Source organism: Pan troglodytes, chromosome 5, assembly GCF_028858775.2.
Source record: "Pan troglodytes isolate AG18354 chromosome 5, NHGRI_mPanTro3-v2.0_pri, whole genome shotgun sequence".
Taxonomy (NCBI): domain Eukaryota; kingdom Metazoa; phylum Chordata; class Mammalia; order Primates; family Hominidae; genus Pan; species Pan troglodytes.
In genome coordinates this window covers 169,084,769-169,108,007 of record NC_072403.2, presented here as the reverse complement: position 1 = coordinate 169,108,007, position 23,239 = coordinate 169,084,769, and the positions used below count along the sequence as shown (strand labels likewise).

The window sequence follows — 23,239 nt, the reverse complement described above, 5'->3', positions numbered from 1 at the left end:
TGTGTGTGGTGGCCCTTCCCAGACTCCCATAGGCTATTACAGAGTGAGTGAGGCCTGGGAGCAATCTAGACTCAGAACTACTGTTACTTGCCCAAGGTAACTCTACTTACTCACAGCAAAACTAAGGCCCGAGTGTTTATATTTTGTAACTAATAACAACATGCAAAAAGTATTTCTGGATAGTCAGTGTGATAGACATTCCTCTAGAGAACACAAGAAACAAACAAGATAGTTTTGTCCTTAAGAAATAAAAAGGCTATGGACATGAAATTGATTTTAGCTCTCTTTTTCCCATACAAACTCACTTATTAATAATTAACATGTTAATTACATAATCCTTTCTACTTATTAAAGCAAGTCCCCACAGTCCTCTTTCCTTGCAAACACTTTGCAAGGGTAGTTATTATTACATGTGCTTGCTTGAAGGTGGCAAAGTGCTGTTTCATAAAATATACTGTAATTAAGTATTTTTACACATTTATATTGGCTTCATTTATTTAAAAATTCAGATTTTATAGTACTAATATACATTTCTAACATTCCCCCTTCTTCACATCGTAGAAATTTTATTTTATTTTATTTTTTGTGACAGGGTCTCACTTTGCCACCCAGGCTGTAGAGCAGTGGTGTGATCAGAGCTCACTGCAGCCTCAACCTCCTGGGCTCAAGTGATCCTCTGATGTCAGCCTCCCGCGTGGCTGGGACTACATGTGTGTGCCATCACAACTGGCTAATTTTTTAATATCTTTTTGTAGAGATGGGGTTTTACCATGTTGCCCAGGCTGGTCTCAAACTCCTGGGCTCAAGCGATCAGCCTGCCTCAGCCTCTCAAAGTGCTGAGATTATGGGCATGAGCAACATTCTTAATCTCTTTAGTATTTTTGTTGTTGTTGTTGTTGTTTTAAAGACAGGGTCTCACTCTGTCACCCAGGCTGAAGTACAGTGGCATGATCTCGGCTCACTGCAGCCTCCACGTCCTGGGTTCAAGCGATTCTTGTGCCTCAGCCTCCCAAGTAGCTGGGACCACAGGCGTGTGCCACCGCACCCGGCTAAGTTTTGTACTTTTAGTAGAGGCAGTGTTTCACCATGTTGCCCAGGCTGGTCTCGAACTCCTGACCTCAAGTGATCCACCCATCTCGGACTCCCAAAGTGCTGGGATTACAGGCTTGAGCCACCATGCCCAACCAGTAATTTTTTATATATATATTTCCATGCCTGTTTCTTGCTCCTTAAAGGCAAGTTATTTGTCATTTTGGTTTTATATCCCTAGTGGCTTACTGAATGAATGAACCGGTGAGAAGGCAGTGCAGCTCAGGTGTGGGAAGCAACACCGCCAATGACCACGCGAGAGGCCCCTCGTAAGTCAGTTTCCGCTGGTGGGAACCCTGGCCCGGCCACTTACTGTAACAGCTGTGGGATCATGGCCGAATTATTAAATTTCTCAAGGCTTTGGTGTTCTCATTTACAAAATAGAGACAGCCTCAGAGGGCTTCCCGTTAATTAAGAGAATGGGTGAATCAGCCTGGGTTTGGATCCTGGCTTGACCGTTGTAGTCACTGTGCATCCAGGCAAAACTATTCACCTGTTCTGTGCCTCAGTTTCTTCCTCTGTAAAGTGGAGTAATAACAGCAACTTCTGTGAGGATTAAATGAGTTAATATATAAAAAACACTTAGAAAATAGGACCCAGGACATAGTAACATGTTCAATAAATGCTGGTTGTTATTACTAACAATTTTGGAAAAGCTTCTCATATAAAATATGAGTAAAATGGCTGTGAAATATTTGAAACTTCTTTAAAAAAGCAAAACCAGAAGCAAGCCATGAAGTTAAGAACAAAAACAGAAAAAGGAGACTGATGACATCTTGGGTGGCTGCATGAGTGAATCATTCCAGAGATATGAACACTTCTAATGCAAAGAAGGAAGCTGAATATGTCACTAATAATCTGAGTAGTTAATCAAGAGGAGAAAGAAAAAAAACCCTTTATTAGGATCCCTTTCTAAAAGGATAACAAAGACAGAAAAAGTGAAGAGTATTTATTGAACTCAACAACACACTGCAAATGTGATCTCCTGTTGCTGAGTGTTTGCTGAGGACAGGAGGCTCCAAGGCGGAAAAGGTGATGGATTTTGATTTGGACATTGAGAGTACCAGGACCCTCACAGCACACAGCGCTCCGAGCTGATGCAGGAACCCAGGAGCACATATGCCTCGGAGGGGAACAAGGTGACAGTGTCACTCAGGAGAGGAGAAAAGGGTGCATGGTGCTGGGAGGGGTGCCCAACTTTCAGGCACCAGAGAGTGCCGAGTGTGGGAATATTCATTCTCATTTCAGATCGTTTCTACTATTAACCTACACTCAAGGTTCATGCCTTAAAACACTCAAACAAAAAGCTGAACTGTGATGCAGGAACCCAGTGGGCTACCGTAACAGTAAAGGTCCTGGAACTGAAGCAAGGCTTTACTCGTAGAACATTAGAAGTGGAAGCAAATGCCAACATAATATAATCTCATTTTCTCATTTTCTAGACAAAAAGAAATTCAGAAAGAGTAAGCAGTTTTCCAAGGAGACACAGCAGTTTGGATAAGAACTCTCCTGGGCTTAGTGCTCTTAAGTTAAGAGTCTTCACATTCAATGATACTGAAAAACAGGGATTTAGTAAAAAAAAAAAAAAAAAATCCATTCTATAGTAATTTCCTTCCCTGCTATTAATTCCTATAGCAAAAGTTCTTCCTTAGTTGTTCACAAAAGACTTACTAGATAGCCCAAGGCTCAGTCTTCACATATGATGAGTAGAAAAAGAGGCTACAAGATTGAATTACTTGAGAGTATGGAGACAAATTTCAGAGTCCAGGAAGGGCTTATGGTCTTAAGAGTTAACTCCTAGACCTTCAGCCACACCCAATTCTGAGAACAAGGTCTGCATCTTGCTTCCAATTACATTAGGAGCAAAAGCCCGCATTTTCTGTGCCTACCACAAGTTATAAACCGTTTTTCCAACTGCCACTAAGCTCTCTTCTTTCCATGACAGCTAAAGAAACCTGGCTTTGACGACACCCACCACGTTCAGTAAGGATGGTGGGTGACCCACAGTCCTGCCTCTGCTCCGCAACAAACTGCTACATGTCATAGTCACCGGGCGCTGACAGGGAACAAGCAGACCATTACTGTCAACTGGGACTGAAATTCCTAACGCTTACTGGAATTACTAACATGGAAAACTCTTGATGATGTGATATAAAGAGAATTGGGCAAAACACCAAGTCTCACTCTCAGGACAAGCCTAGAACAAAGGCAGGAGAGGCTCTATATAGACGTTTGCTTTCTTGGGTATCCCCATAGTCTTCCTACCAACAGAAATATTTGGAAAGTAAATATAACAAAGCCCTCTAAGGCAAAGAAACAATGCTCCATTGGTAGCACTGAAACTGTTTAAGATCTTTCGGAAAAACATCTTCAGAACACAAGATAATAACTCGCTTTTCAAGCTGTAAAGTACTATACATCAGAAAGATGCGATTTTCTGAGAACCAGCAGGTAAAAAGGAGGTGACTGGGCCTCACCTTCTATTTGCCTGGCCTCATAGATGGGTTTGCTAAACAGCTGCAAACGCCTCTAGGAAATACTAAGGCGCTACACCAGGCAAACCTGGTTTTGTTGTAGAAGTGGTAAACATTTTACTACAGTTTCCCAGTGGCACTCATCATCTTCACCTGGAATGTTCCTGGTATTTTCAGAAGTGAGGGAACTCTGGGAATTGTGCCAGATTATCTCATTCTCTCTAAATTATCCACTCATGTCTAATTTAAATAAACAAAATATAAGGAAGGTGGTAAATTCAAATGTCTTATTGCTAAAAGTGACTTAGAAAAAACATATATATATGTATACCTACACACATCAGGTTAAAAACCTTGATAAAAGGATGCTGTGTGTATCTGACAAAACCTACATCCACTTCCAGGAAGGAGGAAGGCCAATGGTGCATGCTGGACATGATTCCACTTAGTTCTCTGCTCCTCCCTTATCTTCTCTTGTGAAAGACATGTAACCATTTCAGGCTTTGTCCTGTCTCCGAAGAGTCACACTGGGGTTGACTGGGAAAGTGAGAACTACTGCTGACCTGATGCGGCACCTCGGAGAGAAACTGGGAGGGATGTGCAGGGCAATGCCGTCCTGAGCCGTCAGCTCAGGGTTTTGACGGTGATCACTAAGAGGGATGGGCCAAACCAGAATCCAACCCAACAAAGCCCAAGTTTGACATCAGAAACCTGAGAACGTGGCTTGTGTCTTTTTCTCTATGTTTAGAACCACGTCACAGAAGATAGGGGTCCCCTACTTCACTAGTAACACAAGGATGATGAGCACCTACCCAAGTGTCTGATACATAAATGTTTCACCAATAGTGGCTGTAATTATTCCTCCCATCATTATGGGCAGCTAAAGTACTGTGGGCTTGTATGAACCTCACAAACCTGTCAGGTAACAGATAATGGATCTTACGATATGTTTACAATATTAAAATCTTGAAGGACTAGCACATTAAGAAAATTTCTACAACTTGCTGCCATGCATTTTGGAGAAGCTTTGGTTTTACCTTGTGGTCCATACTGGCTCATCTGTGGACCGTAAGTCCCACTTGAGTTACTCTGCTGAAAGCTACTGATTCCAGCATGCATCTGGCCCCCGGGAGAAGGATGAGGCGACATGGATGGTCCTGTCTGTTGAGGTCCATACTGAGCCATCTGAGGGTTTCTTTGTGTGCCTGCCATAAAACCTAAGTGGGAAATAAATGGAAACATATAAATGCAGGTGTTTCATAATCTCTGCATACATAAAAATGGACATGGACTGATGTGGCAGGTGGCAGGGGAGAAGGCTGGTACCATAAGATTCTCCTAAAAAATAGCTAAAGACATCTCAATTCAGCGTGGACGGTCTGGAGGGTGCCCTGGTGAAACCCTGGTCCTAACCCTGAATTCCCAAGAGGATTCCCAGGAAGCCAATGGCTTGTGGACTTCAATTAGGGAGGGGAGAAGGGGGAGAAAAGGCAAATGACCTTAACCTCTCTTGCAGATAAAATCCCTACAAAAAGCAACAGTGACCGACTGCTGTACTACAAACCCTCTGCCCCTGAAAGGCTGGCCATGCCGTGCGTGCCTGCTCCAAGCCTTTGCTCCCTGCCCAACCTGTGGGATGCAGCTCTCTGGTCACTCAAAGATCCCACCCGTCAGACCCAGGGTACCAGCTCTTCCCTGCACAGAGCTGTTTTTCTCCCCTCTGGTGTCCTCAAGCAGTAACCATTAAACGTGGCTCCTAAAGAGCCTGCAGACTTCTGAATACCTGACTCGGCACTACCCCTTACAGGTCAACTGCCAACAACTGCAGGCTTGCACTGTATTCTGCTGCGCCCCAGCAGAACCTCTGACTTTCTCCTTCAAACCTGTTGGGTCTTGAGACTTATCTACCTCTGTAACTGGTACTGCCACTCCTCCAAATGCTCCCTCAGACACATGGGACGCCCACAAGGCCACCCTTTCCTTCTTTCCTCTAAGTGTGATCCATCCATCAGCACATCCTGGTGACTCCGCTCCGACATAGATCGTGCATGGTACTTCTTCCTTATTTCTACTTCTACCAAAGCCAGCCCCAGTTGTGTCTTCTCCTGCCCACACCACAGCTGTACCACCGACCACTCAGCCTTGCTAACCCCAGTCTTGCTCCTTTTGGTTCATTTTCCTCAAAGGTGCCAGAATAACTTTCAGGAATATAAAAGGAAATGAGAGCATATCTCTCCCCTGCATAAAACTCATCAAGGCTGGCTGGGCGTGGAGGCTCACGCCTGTAATCCCAGCTCTCTGGGAGGTCGAGGTGGGTGGATCACGAGGACAGGAGTTCAAGACCAGCCTGGCCAAGATGGTGAAACCCTGTCTCTACTAAAAATACAAAAATTAGCCGGGCACGGTGGCAGGTGCCTGTAATCCCAGCTACTCAGGAGGCTGAGGCAGGAGAATCGCTTGAACTCAGAAGGCAGAGGTTGCAGTGAGCTGAGATGGCACCCCTGCACTCCAGCCTGGGCCATACAGTGAGACTCCATCTCAAACAAAACAAAACAAAACATCATCAAGGCTTCCCACTGGCGCTAGAATAAAATGCACACGTGACCCTGTCTGTGAGACCTCGTGAGCTCTGGCTGCTGCCTTTCTCCCTTCAGCCCCATTTCCTAGAGCTTTCTCCCCCTCCACTGCACTGCAGGTCCCAGAGTTTCTAGAAGACAACATCGTGCTCCTTCCCTCGGCAAAGCCTCTCTCCCCCGTTCCCTCCTCCCGGCTCGCCCGCGATCTGCTCTCCACACTGCTGGGTACTTCTCATCCCTCAGCCCTCCCTCGACACCCGATCAGAGGTCACACCAACCCTTGCCCTTTCCCACTCACCTTCCTTCATAGCACTTTTCATAATCACTGGTAATCACTTTATTTTATTTTGACTCACTTATCATCTCTCTTCCCCACTAAAACATTAGCTCCATGAGGGCAAGAATCACACCTGGGTTCACTATCCTTGGTGCCTAGCAGAGCGTGTGGGACGTGGTGGTTAACAAAACTATTGCTTTTTAAAAAAATGAATGGATGTTAAATTCTTCATGCAGCCAACAGAGTGCTGAGTACGACACATAGGTGCTTGGTGGGTAGATGATTCAAATGGATAAAGAAAACACATCTTTATGCGTCACTGGAAGGCCAGGTACATCCACTCTCAGGAGTCCAGGCAAATGGAAGCGAGTTCATAGACGGAGCTGTGAAATACTCATTAGGACAAAGAGGACCCCAAATCAAGATAGATTTGAGAAAAAGCTGACGTTATCCATCTAGCACACTAACAAAGGACAGTTTGAAAAACAACTCTCAGAACACAGGGTTTTATGTTTGGGAGAGGGGCCCACGTTACCAGGTGAAGGCTCTAGCTGGAGACGGGCAGGTTTCTGCTTCAGGAGAACCTAAAGCAGTAGCTTCGAAAGAAAGTCCACTGAGGCAGCTGGAGGGTAAGATAATCCCAGATCTAAGTTTGGCTTAAGGAGGTTAAATGGCATATTGTATTTACAAAGGTGGCCACAGTTTACATTTCAATAAAAAAAGACATATAGTCTAACATTGCTTCTGTTTAAAGAGATAGACATAAAATAAAAGTAAGTTGAACTATTTCTTATTATCCTATTTAACTTATTTATAAAGATAAGCCTTATGAAATTGGGCTCAATTGGCAGCTTCCAGATATAAACCATCATAGAAAACATTTGCTTATTCAATCTGAAAACAAACAGAAATCAGAGCACTAAAATTACTATGAATGATTGCATCTTAAGATGTTACATGAAATATTTATCTAAGCTTTACTATAAAATTCTCGAGTGTTTCAGATAGAGTCCTGTTTAATAAAAAAATGTGTTTCAATTTCATAGAGATCATGTGGGTCTCCCCTTACTTTCTTTGAAAAGAACGATTGCTTTTTCTTCCTTAGTTAAGGAAAATAACACAGGCCCTTTAATTAGCATTAAATTTCACTCCAACCATGAAGGTGTCCATGCCAAAGGGTTTGGAAGCTCTGATAATATACTATATTCTTTTTTTTTTTTTGAGATGGAGTCTTACTCTGTCACCCAGGCTGGAGTGCAGTGGCACGATCTCATCTCACTACAACCTCCACCTCCCAACCTCAAGTGATTCTCCTGCCTCAGCCTCCTGAGTAGCTAGGATTACAGGTGCATGCCATCATGCCCAGCTGATTTTTGTACTTTTAGTAGAGACGGGGTTTCACCATGTTGGCCAGGCTGGTCTCGAACGCCTGACCTCAAATGATCTGTCTGCCTCAGCCTCCCACAGTGCTGGGATAACAGGTGTAAACCACTGCGCCCAGCAGTATACGATACTCTTAAGTTTTTGTGGCCTCTGTGACACTCATTATAGGCTTAAGGTTTGTTCAAATGAGTGCTAAGAATTCTTACCTAGGCAAGGTATTTCTTTTTCTATTTACTCAGTCCTTAAAAATACATATGTAGTGTTCCACTTGAACTATCTCAATTGTCACTGGCATTTCACATAAAATCACATTTGCAAAAAGGAGATGGAGTTTCCAAAAGAAGGTAGAATTAAAAAGCGAATTCAAATGAGGCTGCTTCACAGTATCAATTTCCCATACCTTAGGGACAAAGTTCAACTGGGTGTGGAATCTACCTCCTTACATAGAAATTACAACTTGAAAGCTATTTTTTTCTTTGTATTATTTACTTTTGCAATGGCACCACTTAAAAGAGCTTCCTGAAATCTTGTTTTCTATTTTTGGTGAGATTCATCCCTTTCCCTGTGTCCCCAAGACCATGAAAGAGGAAGCTGACACATTTCCCTGACTCCTTTCTAAGCTAGCATCATCTAACGGCAGCGGACTGGGAATGGCAGGCGTAGATTGTGGTCTTGTTTGCGTCATGAGCTCTGAATCTAGTAGGGGAGACAGATATGTAAATAAATGGACTGCAGTGGGTATTGAATACAGCTTGCTGTGTGACTTTAAGCAAATCATAACCTTTCTGAGCCACAGTCCCGGATCCTGTGAGGATCAACTGAGATAATATGTCAAAGTGTCCTATAATCTGTGATGTGATATACAAAAAAAGTTAAGACATTATCATGTTAATGTTTGGTTTATAAACTCCCAAAAATATCTTTTCACTTGGATAGCCTATAAATTCAGATGAAGCTTCCAGCTGGGATGAACAAGTTTTTATTTCTACATGTTTTTAATTTAAATGTCTGGAATCCACAATACTCCAGCACTTGGGTAACTGTGTACAAATTATAAAGGGTTAAAAAGGGTGTATTATGGGAAGTACCTCTCACATCCCTGTCTTCTGCCAGAGTTCCCCTGGCCAAAGGCAAATGGTTTTTCAATGTATTCTTTCAGAGATATTTCATAATTTGTGATTGTGTTTTTATTTTGGTTATCAAGAGTAAATGTGAACATGTTAAACAGCTGTCTTTACTTCCTTTTCTATAAATGTCTGTTTATATCGTTTGCCTCTTTTTCTATTGGTCACGCTCTCTCTCTTGAATATGAAGTATTTCATCTGGCAGGTACAGCTCCTGTTAACAAATGAATGGCTGCATGGCTCACCCAAACCTCTGTATCTGCAGTCCTGTGAAAAGCTGGTCTTTCAGTTGGTGTAATAATGGCATAGACCATATATTGCCGTAGGAGGAAATGTTATGACCTGACTTGCATTTGTTTTCTTTTTGAGACAGGGTATCTCTATGTTGTCTAGGCTGGTCTCGAACTCCTGGCTTCAAGTGATTTTCCTACCTCAGCCTCCCAATTAGCTGGGACTACAGGTGTGGGCCACCATGCCTGTTGCATTTTTGAAAGCTAACCCTACTGTAATAAGCATCATGAAGAAAGGATTGAAGAGGAAGAGAAAGGTTCTCACGTGAGAAGACCAGTTAGGAGGTAGGTACATGACACATAATAGAAAATCACAATTAAATGCCAACACTAGCTAATCCTACTAAAAAAGTATTCCATTATGGATATTTTTAAAGGTTATTGAATATTGCCATAATCTCCTAAACAAATTGATAAAAAATTAGAAGACAGAAGTTAGCTAAAAATGAACTATTTCTATTCATCCTAAATACAGAAACGATGCATGTCTATTAGCAGTTTCCTCATCTGTAAAATGGGGGCAATCATATCTACCTCATAGGGTTGTAGTGAGGATTAACGGAGATAAACATGCATAAAAGGGCCGGCTCACAGGAAGCTTTCAACAGGCAGTAGCTTTTTTTTTTTTTTTTTTTTTTTTTTGGGAGATGAAGTCTTGCTCTGTCGCCTAGGCTGGAGTGCAGTGGAGCACTCTTGGCTCACTGCAACCTCTGCCTCCCAGGTTCAAGTGATTCTTCTGCCTCAGCCTCCTGAATAGCTGGGACTACAGGTGTGCACCACCATGCCTGGCTAATTTTTGTATTTTTTTTTTTTTTTTTTGAGACAGAGTCTCACTCTGTCACCCAGGCTGGAGTGTAGTGGCACAGTGGCGTGATCTTGGCTCACTGCAACTTCCACCTCCTGAGTTCAAGCGATTCCCCTGCCTCAGCCTCCTGAGTAGCTGGGATTACAGGCGCCTGCCACCATGCCCGGCTAATTTTTTTTTTTTTGTATTTTTAGTAGAGACTGGGTTTCACCATATTAGCCAGGATGGTCTCGATCTCCTGACCTTGTGATCCGCCTGCCTCAGCCTCCCAAAGTGCTGGGATTACAGGTGTAATTTTTGTATTTCTAATAGAGACGGGATTTCACCATATTGGCCAGGCTGGTCTCAAACTCCTGATCTTGTGATCCGCCCGCCTCAGCCTCCCAAAATGCTGGGATTACAGGCGTGAGGCACCATGCCCGGCCAGTTCTTGTCACTATTATAGATTCAAACAAGGGTACAGGACAGGTAGCATGGTAACCAAGAGAGCACTGGGCGAGGATCTCATCCTGGCCTCCAAGTCTGCTGTGCAGATTCTAGCCAGTGACTTCACCTTTTTGGCCTCAGTTTCCTCACCTGCGCTCAATAGTTGTAGGGGCACTTCCAGCTATAGGTGTCTATGATTCTGGTTTAAACGTTTTTCTTTCCTAGGAAGAAATCTAAATCAAGTCTGTAATTTCCAAGTATATTTATTTCGAAGGTAGTTCTTTTCTTGTTTTGTTATATTTTTATTTTTGAAAGAAATACATTTTAAAATGTTTCCCAAGAAATCAGATTTCAACTAAGACTTTTCTTCCTATTTATGGTGACATATTTGTTTGATTGCATCTTGCCTTTTTCAGAACATTCTTCTAAGATGGTGTCTTGTAACAGAGTTTGCGAATAGCAAGCCTGACAGCTGAGGGAACGCAGCTGCGTCTTTAAAAGGTGTGACCTTTTCTAGTCATAAGCCATCTGAGTTTAGAGTACCACACTTTCTGAATTTAGGGAAATTCAGAAAATATAAAATGAATTTCCTATATATTGTGAAAGTATATTGAATTACTAAATGTATTATGGAATTATAGGGTCCCAGGTAAATATCTAACATGGGAAAATTCAAACTTTAGACAAAGCACTAAATTAGATATTATCTACATGATACAAAACAAAGTTTCCTCGAAACCTCATATGAAAATATGATTAATATATTCATCCGTAACATAAATCTGCACCAGGGTTCTGATCAGGGAATTTCCTAGTTTTGAGTCCTGCGCTGTATGCTCATACAGTCACCGAACTTGTACTACCACATTCCAAATGCAGAGATACCCTTCTGATGTTAAAACCAGACTACCCTTTCTGCCCTTTAGGGGAAAAAAAAAATCAAGCAAAAGAAAAATCCTTAGAGAGAAGTTAAGGTAGTGGAGTAGGAGCAACACACCCCCTATGGATTTGTTTGGAAGCAGATCTGTTTAGAGGCTGCGTCTCCCATTCGCTGTGTGGGTCCACAGGCTCCTTTGTGTAAAGTGAAGAACGCACATCTTGCTCTGGCTTACAAGATCATTCACCCTGAGAGTCAAATAAGAAAAATCCATGCAAAAACTCTTTGCTAAACTGAAAACCACCATGAAAACGCTATACAAAGGCATTACTATTGCCTTTTTAGTGATTCTGCGAGCCCTTTAGTCACTGCGCGGGGTTCTATCTGAGCTATCAAACTGGTAACTCAATCCACGGTAATGTCACACAAATCTTCCACCAGCATGCACCTATTTTACTCTAACATTCTCGGAACTGTGGTAAGAATAAGAGAGTATTTTTTAAAAAGCAAAAGATGTGATCCTTGCCCTCGAGGAACTGAAATTTTAGTTGAACAGAAAATAAAAGCCTATCAATAGGGAAAAATAATGAACTAAAATTACGAAGCAACTTATAACTTTATATGAGACAAGAAAAGTAACATCTTAGTCAACTAAATACCACCTCCTTTCTCTTCCATTTCTTGGTCATTCACGAGGTGCCAGGGGCATGAATGAGCCAAGCACAGGCAACATCTACCCTCATAGAATTAACATTCCAGCGGGAGACACAGACATCTGACAAATAACTCAAAGTCGGTGTGTGACGTGGAGAATAAAAGCAGCACAGGTGCTATGAGAGTATCAGGGGAAGACCCAATTTAGACTGGGATGGTGGAAGGTTTCCTCAAAGAAGTCACATTTCAGCTGAGACCTAAACAACGTGTAGGAAAGACCCGGGCAAATCTGGCCAGACAGCTTCTGAGAGGCTCCACTGCAACCAGTGGGTGTCATCCAAAGTGGATGTCCCAAGGCATGGACTTGGAAACTAAAGTTCCTGCATTCAGTTGAGTCTAGAGGTCACTGGAGGTACCCTTTTACTTGGCTGATTTAGAATTTTAACTTCTTCAAACCATCTGTAGCCCAGCTACCAACCGTCAAGAAATGACCACCCACACCACAAGAAAAGCCAGCATTGACGACTTCCTGCCCTCTAAGCTTCGAGCATCTCCAGCCAGGCCCCAGGCTTATTGGTTTTCCTCCTCTAAGAAGAAAATCTTCTGCTTGTGCCCAAGGCTGGTGCCTACACTTGGGCACTGAACCACCTTCTGCATCTCGCAGATATCTGTGTTCATTCAAAAACCATTCACTGTCTCTTGACTCCTCAACTGGCTGAAGGCCAAACTTAGCCCAGCACACGAGTCTGCCGCCCTACCCTGGACACGCAGTCAACGGGTGCTCCCATTCTGGTTCTGTCACTTAGGCTCTGAGCTCCCTGTAGCCCCTGGGTTGCTTCAGACCTGCAAGTCCCTGCACATCCAGTCACTCAGCAAATACGTATAAACTTAGCAAATCTGCATTCTCGGGTTCTAGGTAAGGTGCCATTCCCTGGCCTACGAGCAGCTGATCTTTAATTAGCATATATTATATGCTAACAGCTTGTTCATTATTAGCCCATTCCAGCTTCAAATCAACCTAAAGACAGTGAGGCTCACAGAGGTTGATTTGTGAGGCCACTTTAAAACTTTTTTTTTCAACAATCCATAGTTTAGAGACATATTGTATGTCATGATCCAATGTGCATATGTTTACATACTTACATATACTATTCACATACACTCTACATTTTCCAGAACAATGTTGACCCTTATTATGTACAGTGCACTCTGATATTTTACATATCATGGAGAGATCCACTAATGGGAGGCATAGCTTAAAAAACAAGATGGTGTGCTGTGTCCTTTGCTGCAGCTGTTTTTACAGGTGTGCCTAGGCCACTTGCCTTCATACAGCTGATGTGCACCTGTTCTGTATGACTCTGTTAGTGCTATCTTCCATGACATTCCTTGCCCTTCCAGGAAAGCAGTCACTTTTATAAGCATGAAAAGCACCACGTATGTTAGCTGTGGCCGTGCAGTTAGCACACTGCTATTGTTTTTTGTGCAACTGTTTCTCTTGCCAGACTGTAAGTTCTGGAGGCTTTAAAACACACTCTCCTCTCATCTGCCCAAGCAAGGTATCTGGCATAGAGTTAGAACCAAAAACATGTGGTCTTAGTGAAAAATAAACCATCTTCATTCAGACCCATTTGCTCTTACTTTACAAAAGCGGCTTAATAAATTGGACTGTTTCGTTCTTCATCTCACGGTGTTTTCAAAGAATCATTTCTGAGGAAAAGGAGACAGCTCTCCAAGAAAGGACTGTTGTGAGAAGGAACAACTGATAGCTGACAGCAAGGCAAGGAAGAAAAACGAGTCTACTAGGCCAGAAAGCATGATTATTTCCATGGCCTAAATATCTATCAGACGCATCCACCCTGTCCATCTCCACAGTCACTGCGAAGCTGTGAGGAGTGAGGGCTCTGCAGACCAACTGCCTGGGCCAAATCGTGTCTTCACCACTTACTAGTTCAGCAGCTGTGGGCACGTTAGTAACTGCAAAGCATCACTTTCCTTTTCTGAAAAATGTGGATGACAACTGAGCCTACCTTGTAAGATTAAACGAGAAAATGTGTAAAGCACACAGCTCAGTGCTTGCACACACTAGAGGTTTAACAAATGATAGCTACTATTATTCATATTATTTTTAATGCAATCCACCATTTATTTCCTGACTCCAAGTTTCCAAACTAATTTCTCTTGCCAGGTTTCCCTACAAACCATTCATCAGTGAAGCCAGAAAATGCTGCAAGTCCTTGGATGGTGGTTAATCTCTGGAGGTGCAATGCCACACCTGTGAGCCTCCTGGCACGCCTTCTGAGGCTGCCCCTAGGGAGGGGTGGCTCCAGGCTGGGCCTGCCTGTCCCACGCCTCCTCTACAAGGCCAGCTAGAGCTGAGGGGGATCCTGCCTCACTTAGCTCACTATGCAGAAAGCCCTGTGCCCTTCCAGATAAATGGTTCCAGAAATAATTGGCCGACCATGTTATTTGGCTCAGAAAAGCTCAGCTTGTCAGTTTTAGGCCACTCAACCAACAGCTATAGTACTGATTAGCTCTGGGCGGCCTAAGAAGCAGTATACATCCTTCCTGATCTGGCAGATTCCCCAGAGTTTGCTTGTGTGTGGGGCGGGCGGGGGGCGGGGGAGGTAGAGAAAGAAAGATTGAGAGAGAGACAGAGACAGAGACAGAGAGAGATCTCAAAATCCCCATCGAGTACCTGAATAGACTCTCAATGTGAGGAGAAGGGCCCTAACTTCTGGTTACCATGGGATCTCAAGCACCCATGGCAGTGAGTAGCTTGATAAACATTTGTCTTAATGGATGAAACAACCCATTAGGTTTTTTGTGGGGGTTAAAGGAAAACCAGTCTGAACTAAGAAACCTATTCCTGGTCGGGCACGGTGGCTCATGCCTGTAATCCCAGTACTTTGGGAGGCTGAGGTGGGTGGATCACCTGAGGTCAGGAGTTCAAGACCAGCCTGGCCAACATGGTGAAACCCGGTCTCTACTAAAAATACAAAAAAAGTTAGCTGGGTGTGGTGGTGCACACCTGTAATCCCAGCTACTTGGGAGGCTGAGGCAGGATAATCACTTGAACCTGGGAGGCAGAGGTTGCAGTGAGCCCAGATCGCGCCACTGTACTCTAGCCTGGGACAGGGTGAGACTCTGTCTCAAAAAAAAAGAGAAGACCGTTCCCTTTCTAGCTGTAAGTTAGAGCACGCAGGACCCTGGCCTAGGAAATGGTGCCCTGGCAGGTTCTGCTGCCCCAGAGCTTGTGTGAGGGTATGAGCCCGACCCGGGCAAGCGCGTTTCCACCACATGCTAAGAGGCGAATCACTTGTCCTCAAGTTCATTTCAACGTTACATGGTGTTAATTTAGATAATGGATTCTAATACAATTTGATAATTGTTTGAATTCCACATTTTGTATATCTAATAGCTAAAGACAGGGGTAGTGGTGGACTGCCAGGATATTCCCTGGAGTCATTCAGTCTGCATTTTGAAAGGACTGTTTTATTTAGGGGCATTCTCCTGTGAATAGTAATATTAGCATCAGTGAAAAATTCCTATTCCAACAATCCATTCTTGTTACATGGCAATGTAAGCAGTGTTCGCGTAAGTCTAGGAAAAACGCTACTTCAGTCTCTATTATGGAGACCTGTGTTAAAGACTAAGCCAAGAGACATTTTTCTTCTATCAATTAAAAACAAGAAATCCCTTCACTGCCCTCTTGCAAAACTGGCCTAGTTGGCCTAATGACAAGCCAGTCATTGTCATAGGTGCTTGAGACCCAGTGGTAAACAAACTAGCATTTCTAAAACATGTCCCTGTGTTATTCTTAGATAAGTGAGTTTTCCAGACCTTTCCAGTGTGTTCTGCAGCAGTGTCCTATCTGTGGTTTGGTTAGTGGAGACTTTCCCTAGTTTATAAAATGCTATATGCGAGCCAGGCACAGAGGCTCACGCTTGTAATCCCAGCACTTTTGGAGGCTGAGGCGGGTGGATCACTTGCAGGAGTTCAAGACCAGCCTGGCCAACATGGTGAAACACTGTCTTTACTAAAAATACAAAAATTAGCCGGGCGTGGTGACATGTGCCTATAGTTCCAGCTACTCGGGAGGCTGAGGCAGGAGAATTGCTTGAACCCAGGAGGTGGAGGTTGCAGTGAGCAGAGATTGTGCCACTGCACTCCAGCCTGGACAACAGAGTGAAACTCCGCCTCAGCAAAAAAAAAAAAAAAAAAAAAAAAAAAAAAAAAAGCTATATATGATTCTCTTATTTGTAAAAGAGATAATCTTTATAGCAAAGATCCAATGTTGCTTTCTAAACCTTAGCAGACAAAAAAAAATTAAAGAAACTGATTTATGACATCCTTATAAGCAAATCACATCTTCTATATAAAAGAAGGAAAAAATGAATATTTTTGTATAGTAGGAATACAGAAAAATTCTTCCCTGGATAAGAGAGAGACCTAACTTTAGAAATTTTCAAAAATAGAATGAAACTGTTATTTAATTTTAAGAGTAAACTTAGTCCTTAAAGCATATTTGGGGGTAGACGACATAAAGGAAACAGCGATGAAGCTCCATGAACTTAAACAGGGCAATGTTGTCAAAGCTCCAAAATCGCCAGGGATGGGTCTAGTTAAAGTACCATCCAATGAAAACATATCTCTAAGTTTGAAGGGTGTTACAAAACTGAGTTAGAAACAAAGTCAAATAAAAAGTGAAAGCAAAACTAGGAAATTTGGGGAAATAAAACTGGGAGGAATTTTAACATGGATCTTGTTTAGCCTCCAATCGTGTATTCTTTTCCTCTTCATGGGACACAACAAATTCTGCAATGTAAGCATTAGAAACTTTAAATCCTGTTGGAAAAAGTCGAGTCAAGCATGAAACCCAAGTCACCATTCATCCTACCCATGAAAGAGAAATCAGCAAAGACAGAAAGCGTGCGTGGCCAGGCCCATGCAGGAAAGCACAAAATCAATTACAGAAAAATTTAATTTCTTCATCAAAGGTGCCTCGTCAGCTAGCAGAGAACTACAGCATTGTCAGGATACCAACAAGACGTCCAAGGCAACAGAAGCCACCGAAAAGCAAGCACGTTTTTCGTTTGGCACATGGACAATTGATTTTCATGTTGGCATCTGTCTCTTCAAGCCAGTTCAATAAAAGCTGCTTTGCCATGTGTGTGTGCCACGGTTACATACCACGCCACCTTTGCGGTGTCTCCACCCAGAAAGACAGGCAGAGGCATTTCTCTTCACAAATAGGTGTCACATCCCCATTTGGAGAGAAAAATAGATTAAAAAAAATATTCTTGTTACATTTAACTATGTTCAGTGTTTATTTGCCTGCCTTCCTCTCTTCACAACATGAACTACTTTGAAGAAGACAGAAACTAATGGCCCGTTCAAGGCTTTAACCCAGGCCCCCCGTGCCGCACCAGCTGTGCTGTTAGGTTAACTGGCAAAACTACTCCCTCTCCTTCCCCACTACCACAGAGCCTGATACTTGGAGCCGGGCACAGCAACCTCTAAGCTGTCCCCATCCGCCCCACAAACTCCTTTCCGCTACTGACTGGTCCTGAAACTTATACCACCTATCACTGGGCAAATGAGAGTCCGGGGAGGGGTCAGACTGAGCACCCAGATGGCAGATGGGGACAGAAGATCCAGTCATTCCTTACACAAATCTTTTAAGTTTTAGCTGCAAAAGTCCGCTTCAGTGCTGAGGAAAAAGACAAAGTATGTACATCGCTATGCGCTAGAGAAGCAAATAAACTGCTCTTTAAGGCTTTCGACCCAGGTCTCACCTGAGGTATCTGAACCTGATCTTACATTTACTATGTTCACGGTGCTTTGCAGTTTTTACTGTTAGATACAAAATCTTATTTGAATTGTGCAATATATCCATGATCCTCATTTCACAAATAGTCCAAAGATACAAAACTAGTTAGTGATAAAGCTTGTACCTAAACCCAGATCTTCTGATTCCAAAGTCCCTGCAGATTAAAATGAGAAGCAGCAGGTAAAACATGAGGCCCTGGAGTTCTGAAACTGACAAGGCCACGGTCCCTCCACTCGCAGAGTTCTAGAGTCTGGAACAGAGTTCGACTGCGAATCAACTGCAATCCCAGCTGTTAATGGGTCACCAACACTGTACACATCCGGGCTGCTTCAGAGGGTGCCTAGCCCATAGGGGCAGCATGGTGACTGGTTATGCTTCCTTCATTTGTTCACCCAACAAACACTGACTCAAGCCCCTACTAAGAGCCAGGCTGAGGACCTTAAGAATTAGGACAAAATACACAGGTAAGAAGACCGACAGGGGTGGTGGGGGTGCGGCTGAGGTGGGATGGCTGCAGAAGTGTTCCAGTTGGAGAGAAGAGTTTATATAAAGATCCCAAGAGGTTCAGTGTGGCAGGTGTTTGAGAGAGAAAGCAGTGTGATGACAGGGAGGCCAGCAAAGGAGGCCGGGGCTGGATAAGGACAGGCCCCTTGACCGCATAGATCAGTGCGCCTTTATCCAAGGCACAGGCAAGTGACTAAAGGCATAGATGGTGAGGAATGACATGCTCTCACCGGTCTGAGGAGGTGGAATATGATCTCAAAGGCATGAGGCTGGGGACAGGAGGAACAGTGAGGAGGCTGTGAGGTTAACTAGGTGTCTGGACTAGAGTGGTGATAGTGGGTATGGAGAAGGGGTGTGTGGGAACCTCTACTGGGGAAGAGTTGGTGGAACTTAGTGACTAATTAGTTTGGGGCAGATGGGGAAGAAAAACGCATCAAGGATGGCTTCTGAATTTTTGGCTTTGGAAAAAGACAACGGTTTTTCACTGACACAGAAAAAACACAAAAGGAACAGGAAAAAGTGTTGTTATAAATCCATGAATTTACCTAAGATCCAGATGTTCTCAAATACTTTCAATGAAGAATAATGAGCCAATTACAAATAAGTATTAAGTATTAAAAGCCCACTTTAATTGGCAATTCAAAAAATTACTGCATATAACAAAAGTAACAAAATATGCTTCTTTTAAAATGTTCTAAAATTTCGACTGATGCTTCCTCAATGAATATAAATGGACTCCTATTGTGTGTGACATTTGTTTACCCAGCTTTGGGATGAACCTATTTCTGGATAGCTGGCTTAAAAGGAACTTAAATGATAAACCTGACACAAGTCCTGTGCCATGACTGCCTTCATTACTGACTAGCTTTGGCTTGGTCCACAGTCTAGCACAGAGGCAGAGTTCTGAGGCTGAAGAAATTAGAAGCAGCTTTCCAGAGTGGTGTCTAGATATTCTCTTTTGTATAAAGCCTCCCATTTGAGTTTATTTTCATCTTTCACACATCACAAAGAAGGGATCTTCAATTAAGAGCGGAGGCTAAGTTAATTGCATCTGGGGGTGAGGGTAGATTATTGCTGATGCCCTACCGGGGTGATCTATAAACTTACACAGCATACATTAGGAAAATGATACATTTACTCTTTAAAACTAGAAAGGTAGATTAAGAGAATATTTTCTGACAACCAGTATATCTTATGATACATCTCAGCATCTGCAGATCTACTGTCACACTTACAACCGGGAATCCAATAGAAAGAAGAACACGGTTTCCGTAGGTTGCAAAAACAGAAAAAAGTATCAAACCCCACTTCCAACTCCTTAACAATTATCCGGGTGGTGTCCTTCATTTCAGTACTGACTTGTTAATCTATTCTTGAATATTAAGGAATTAGGTCAATTAAGATATTCAAGAGTAATTTTCACATTTAAAAAATAACTTTTGGTATAAATATCACCATAAAACTAGCTGACAACAGTAAAAAAATTTCAAAAATTTACATATTTCTATCTAAATGCCCCTGGGTCATAAAGAGCATGGCTGGGGTTGGGGAGGGGACTCAGCACAATCCATTTAGTGCCAGGCTCCAGGTGCAAGGGCTATGGCTCATACTGACACCCACTGTAAGTACAGCTGTGCAGTCATGGAAATGCATCTGGGAAGAACAGAGGCAGGGGGAAGCAGCAGCAGTAGCTTTAATCTTGTGTAAGCTCAAAATACTAACAGTGAGTTCAGAGGGACAAACACTGTGTTACAGCAAATGACATACAGTATTTATTGGTAAAATTGTAAGCTTTCTTAATTCCACAACAATAAAGATTTTCTAGTTCGGTTGTCCTGTGCTTTGACAGGGTGTGAGAAGCTGGATGGCTTTAGTTGTTCGGCTCAGTCTCTGCTGAGCATCTGTGAAGCCCCAGCCTGCTGCCGACATGGGGGTCCCTGGCAGGGGATGAACACCGAGGGCCACGCAGGCCCTGGGGAAGCTCAGTCGAACTCATAGGAAGACAATGAATTCATTCTTTTTCCCCTGATTGCAGGAAAAGGTAAGAGAAAGATGTGCCCGCAGCCGAAAGATGTGCCCGCAGCCAAAAGTGTGCACTATGCAAATAGAATGTGACTCGAAATCTGATAAGGAATTCTACTCAGACTTTGTAAAGAAGCTAAAATATACCATTAATTAGTAGGAATAAAATTATACCAAGGCAGTTAACATTCGGGGTTAATAACAGAAGCAGCATATAAAAAATGAAGACATATTGAATAATGAAATATTCAATAATGAAGACTATTCAGTCTAAACAAAATATGTAATTTTGAAACCTCAGACTTTTGAAGTATAGAAATTTTGATTCACCTTTTTGTGGTAGTACGCAAAAAGAACCTTGAAATGCCTGATCATACCCCATCTGCTACACACTTTGCTGGGTAATGGCACTGTCTGTATTTACAAAAATGCAGCTACTGATAAATATTCCTCTGTGAACATCAGATTCCAAAGATGAGATTTTTGTGATTCTGCTGACAAACAGCTGTCAAGATCCCTATGTTTGGCTGGACAAAATACCAGAGGCTTAGAACAACACAAAATTTTGTTATCTATTTTCTCTATAGAACTATAGAGAAAATACACAACTCGCCCTGCTCACCTAATGTTGGTGTCACTGATAAAGCAAAAGCCAATTTTCAATCAGGTACAGCGTGCTTTGACTACAACTCCTCTTTTTCAACAGTGGAGAGGAAAAGCCAGTCCTTGTGTAGGTTGGAAAGTGGGCAGAAATGAAGGTTGGGGGGACTGCTATTCAGTAATTCTGGAAGATTTCACCTAAGATGCTTTCAGCACCGATCTGATGGCCACACAATGGTGCCAGAGAACTGCCTCCAGCAACAGAATACATTTCCTCGTGGCTCACAGTCCTGGAGCAGCATCCATTCTGCTCGCATCTGTGTCCGAAAGGGGAAGTTCTTAGGGGTTCTGCTTCAGCATATCTCAAGGACTAATTAAATCCTCATTACGACCTTCTAATTATTCAAATACTATGGGATTACACTAGGAAAGTCCCTGCTGGCTTACTAGATAAAAAGGGTTAAATAACCTGTGTTGGTTTTGGGAATCCAGATCTAGTTCAGACCTTCAGAAAATCGCCGGCATTAACATGAATGTTTAACTAGACACCACTGTGAAATTAAAAGGGAATTCAATTAGAAGGTTTTCGAAAAATTAATTTTGACCTCTCTACATCTGTCCAAATAAATAAGCTTTCTTTCAGCATTTTCACCTAATTGCTAATCCAATAAACTAGAAGGGCATTTGTTAGTTTCATTAAGCTTAACGTGTCACTGGGGTTAAAAATGTGGTAACTTTAATGTTAATAATTATTATACTTATTTATCTACTCAGATGACTATTCCGTATTCCCTCCAAGACTTCGTAAGAGGACAACCTATTAATAAGCCGTTTCCTATTTTTCTTTTTGAATTTCAAGACATATAAAGATTAAGAAATAAGGATAAAACAAATGTGAACTGGTCACCTACAATTTTTGTAAGATTCATTTCAGTATTTTAAGGTTATCTGAACTGTTCCTCCAATGCCTTCGGTGGCCTAATTTACACTGCTCGATTTTTTGGCAAGGTGATTTAGTAACATTTCTGTATATTGCCATATGAGGTCTACAGAGAGGTTTAAAATAAAAACCAATGGCAAATGTGTTACAACAGAATACTAAACTGAGGTTTTTACTGTTTTTCTTTAAAATTCATGTACATAATGAAGAAGTAAAGGCCAAAAAATCTGAACTAATTTTCTTTATTTAGTTAAAAAGAAGTTCCACCGGGTGCGGTGGCTCACACCTGCAATCCCAGCACTTTGGGAGGCAGAGGCAGGCGGATCACGAGGTCAGGAGATCAAGACCATCCTGGCTAACATGGTGAAACCCCATCTCTAATAAAAATACAAAAAAATTAGCCGGGCGTGGTGTCAGGCACCTGTAGTCCCAGCTACTCGGGAGGCTGAGGCAGGAGAATGGCGTGAACCCGGGAGGCGGAGCTCACGGTGAGCTGAGATTGCACCACTGCACTGCAGCCTGGGTCACAGAGCGAGACTCTGTCTCAAAACAAACAAAACAAACAAACAAACAAAGAAAACTTCCAGCAGCACAATACTAAATCAAGTTTTATACTGGAAAACAGAAGATGTAGAGGAGGCAATACTATGTAAGAGAGGAGAGAGCCCAAAAAATATCTAAAGTTTTCCCTCCATTTGTAACCTATGATGCCATATCCATATTTACTTGCACAAATACCTTTTATACATAGAAAATATCAACTGTAGAAACTCACAGTTATTTTCATCTGTGTACAATGTGGGGAAATGGATTTGTGACTGATGTCCTGTGACAAAACTCAATACCAAAACCACCAGATAAAATGGGCACCGAAAAAGAGATGGGGTGGGGACGGGGACTGCAGGTTTACAAAGGACTGCTGTCAGGAAAGCTGGGCACTTCACTGACCTTGCTGTCACCAGAGGTTTGCACAATCTCTGACACACAGGGTACATGGTTTATTAACATATGCTCTTCCTGAATGGGAACACAGGACCAAGTAGAAAAGAAAGATCAGAGCAAGGGTTCAGCTACTTGAGACTGGGGGGACTTAGGCTCCAAGGCAGTGTTGCCAGCATCACTGCCCCATGAGGACTTGGAGGGAGAACTCAGAAAACTGCACCTCTAGAGAGAAGTAGGTTGCATCATCTCTCACTCTCCATCATCTCTTGTCTCTGTGCAAATGTGTTTCTAGATTCCGTGCCATTAAAGAAAATGTTATCTCCTGTGGGTACATTAAAGAAAGTACGTATATGGTGGACTATTACTATATTATCAGAATCTTATTTATTAAAACAAACTAAGTGTAAACAGAACTGTTCAATG

The 23,239-nt window shown here is 42.6% G+C and overlaps 1 protein-coding gene across 15 annotated transcripts in view; it reads right to left on the bottom strand.

The window, feature by feature from the left end:
- ARID1B (AT-rich interaction domain 1B) overlaps nucleotides 1-23,239 on the bottom strand; it is a 434,368-nt gene that overhangs the window by 72,537 nt on the left and 338,592 nt on the right. For 12 of the 15 annotated variants that reach the window (XM_016956518.4, XM_016956522.4, XM_016956514.4 and 9 more), the window contains one exon: nucleotides 4,601-4,780. The exons of the other annotated variants lie outside the window; for them this stretch is intronic. In XM_016956518.4, the coding sequence (XP_016812007.3) occupies nucleotides 4,601-4,780 (180 nt within the window). The remainder of the gene's footprint in view (nucleotides 1-4,600; nucleotides 4,781-23,239) is intronic. 15 annotated transcript variants of the gene reach the window in all.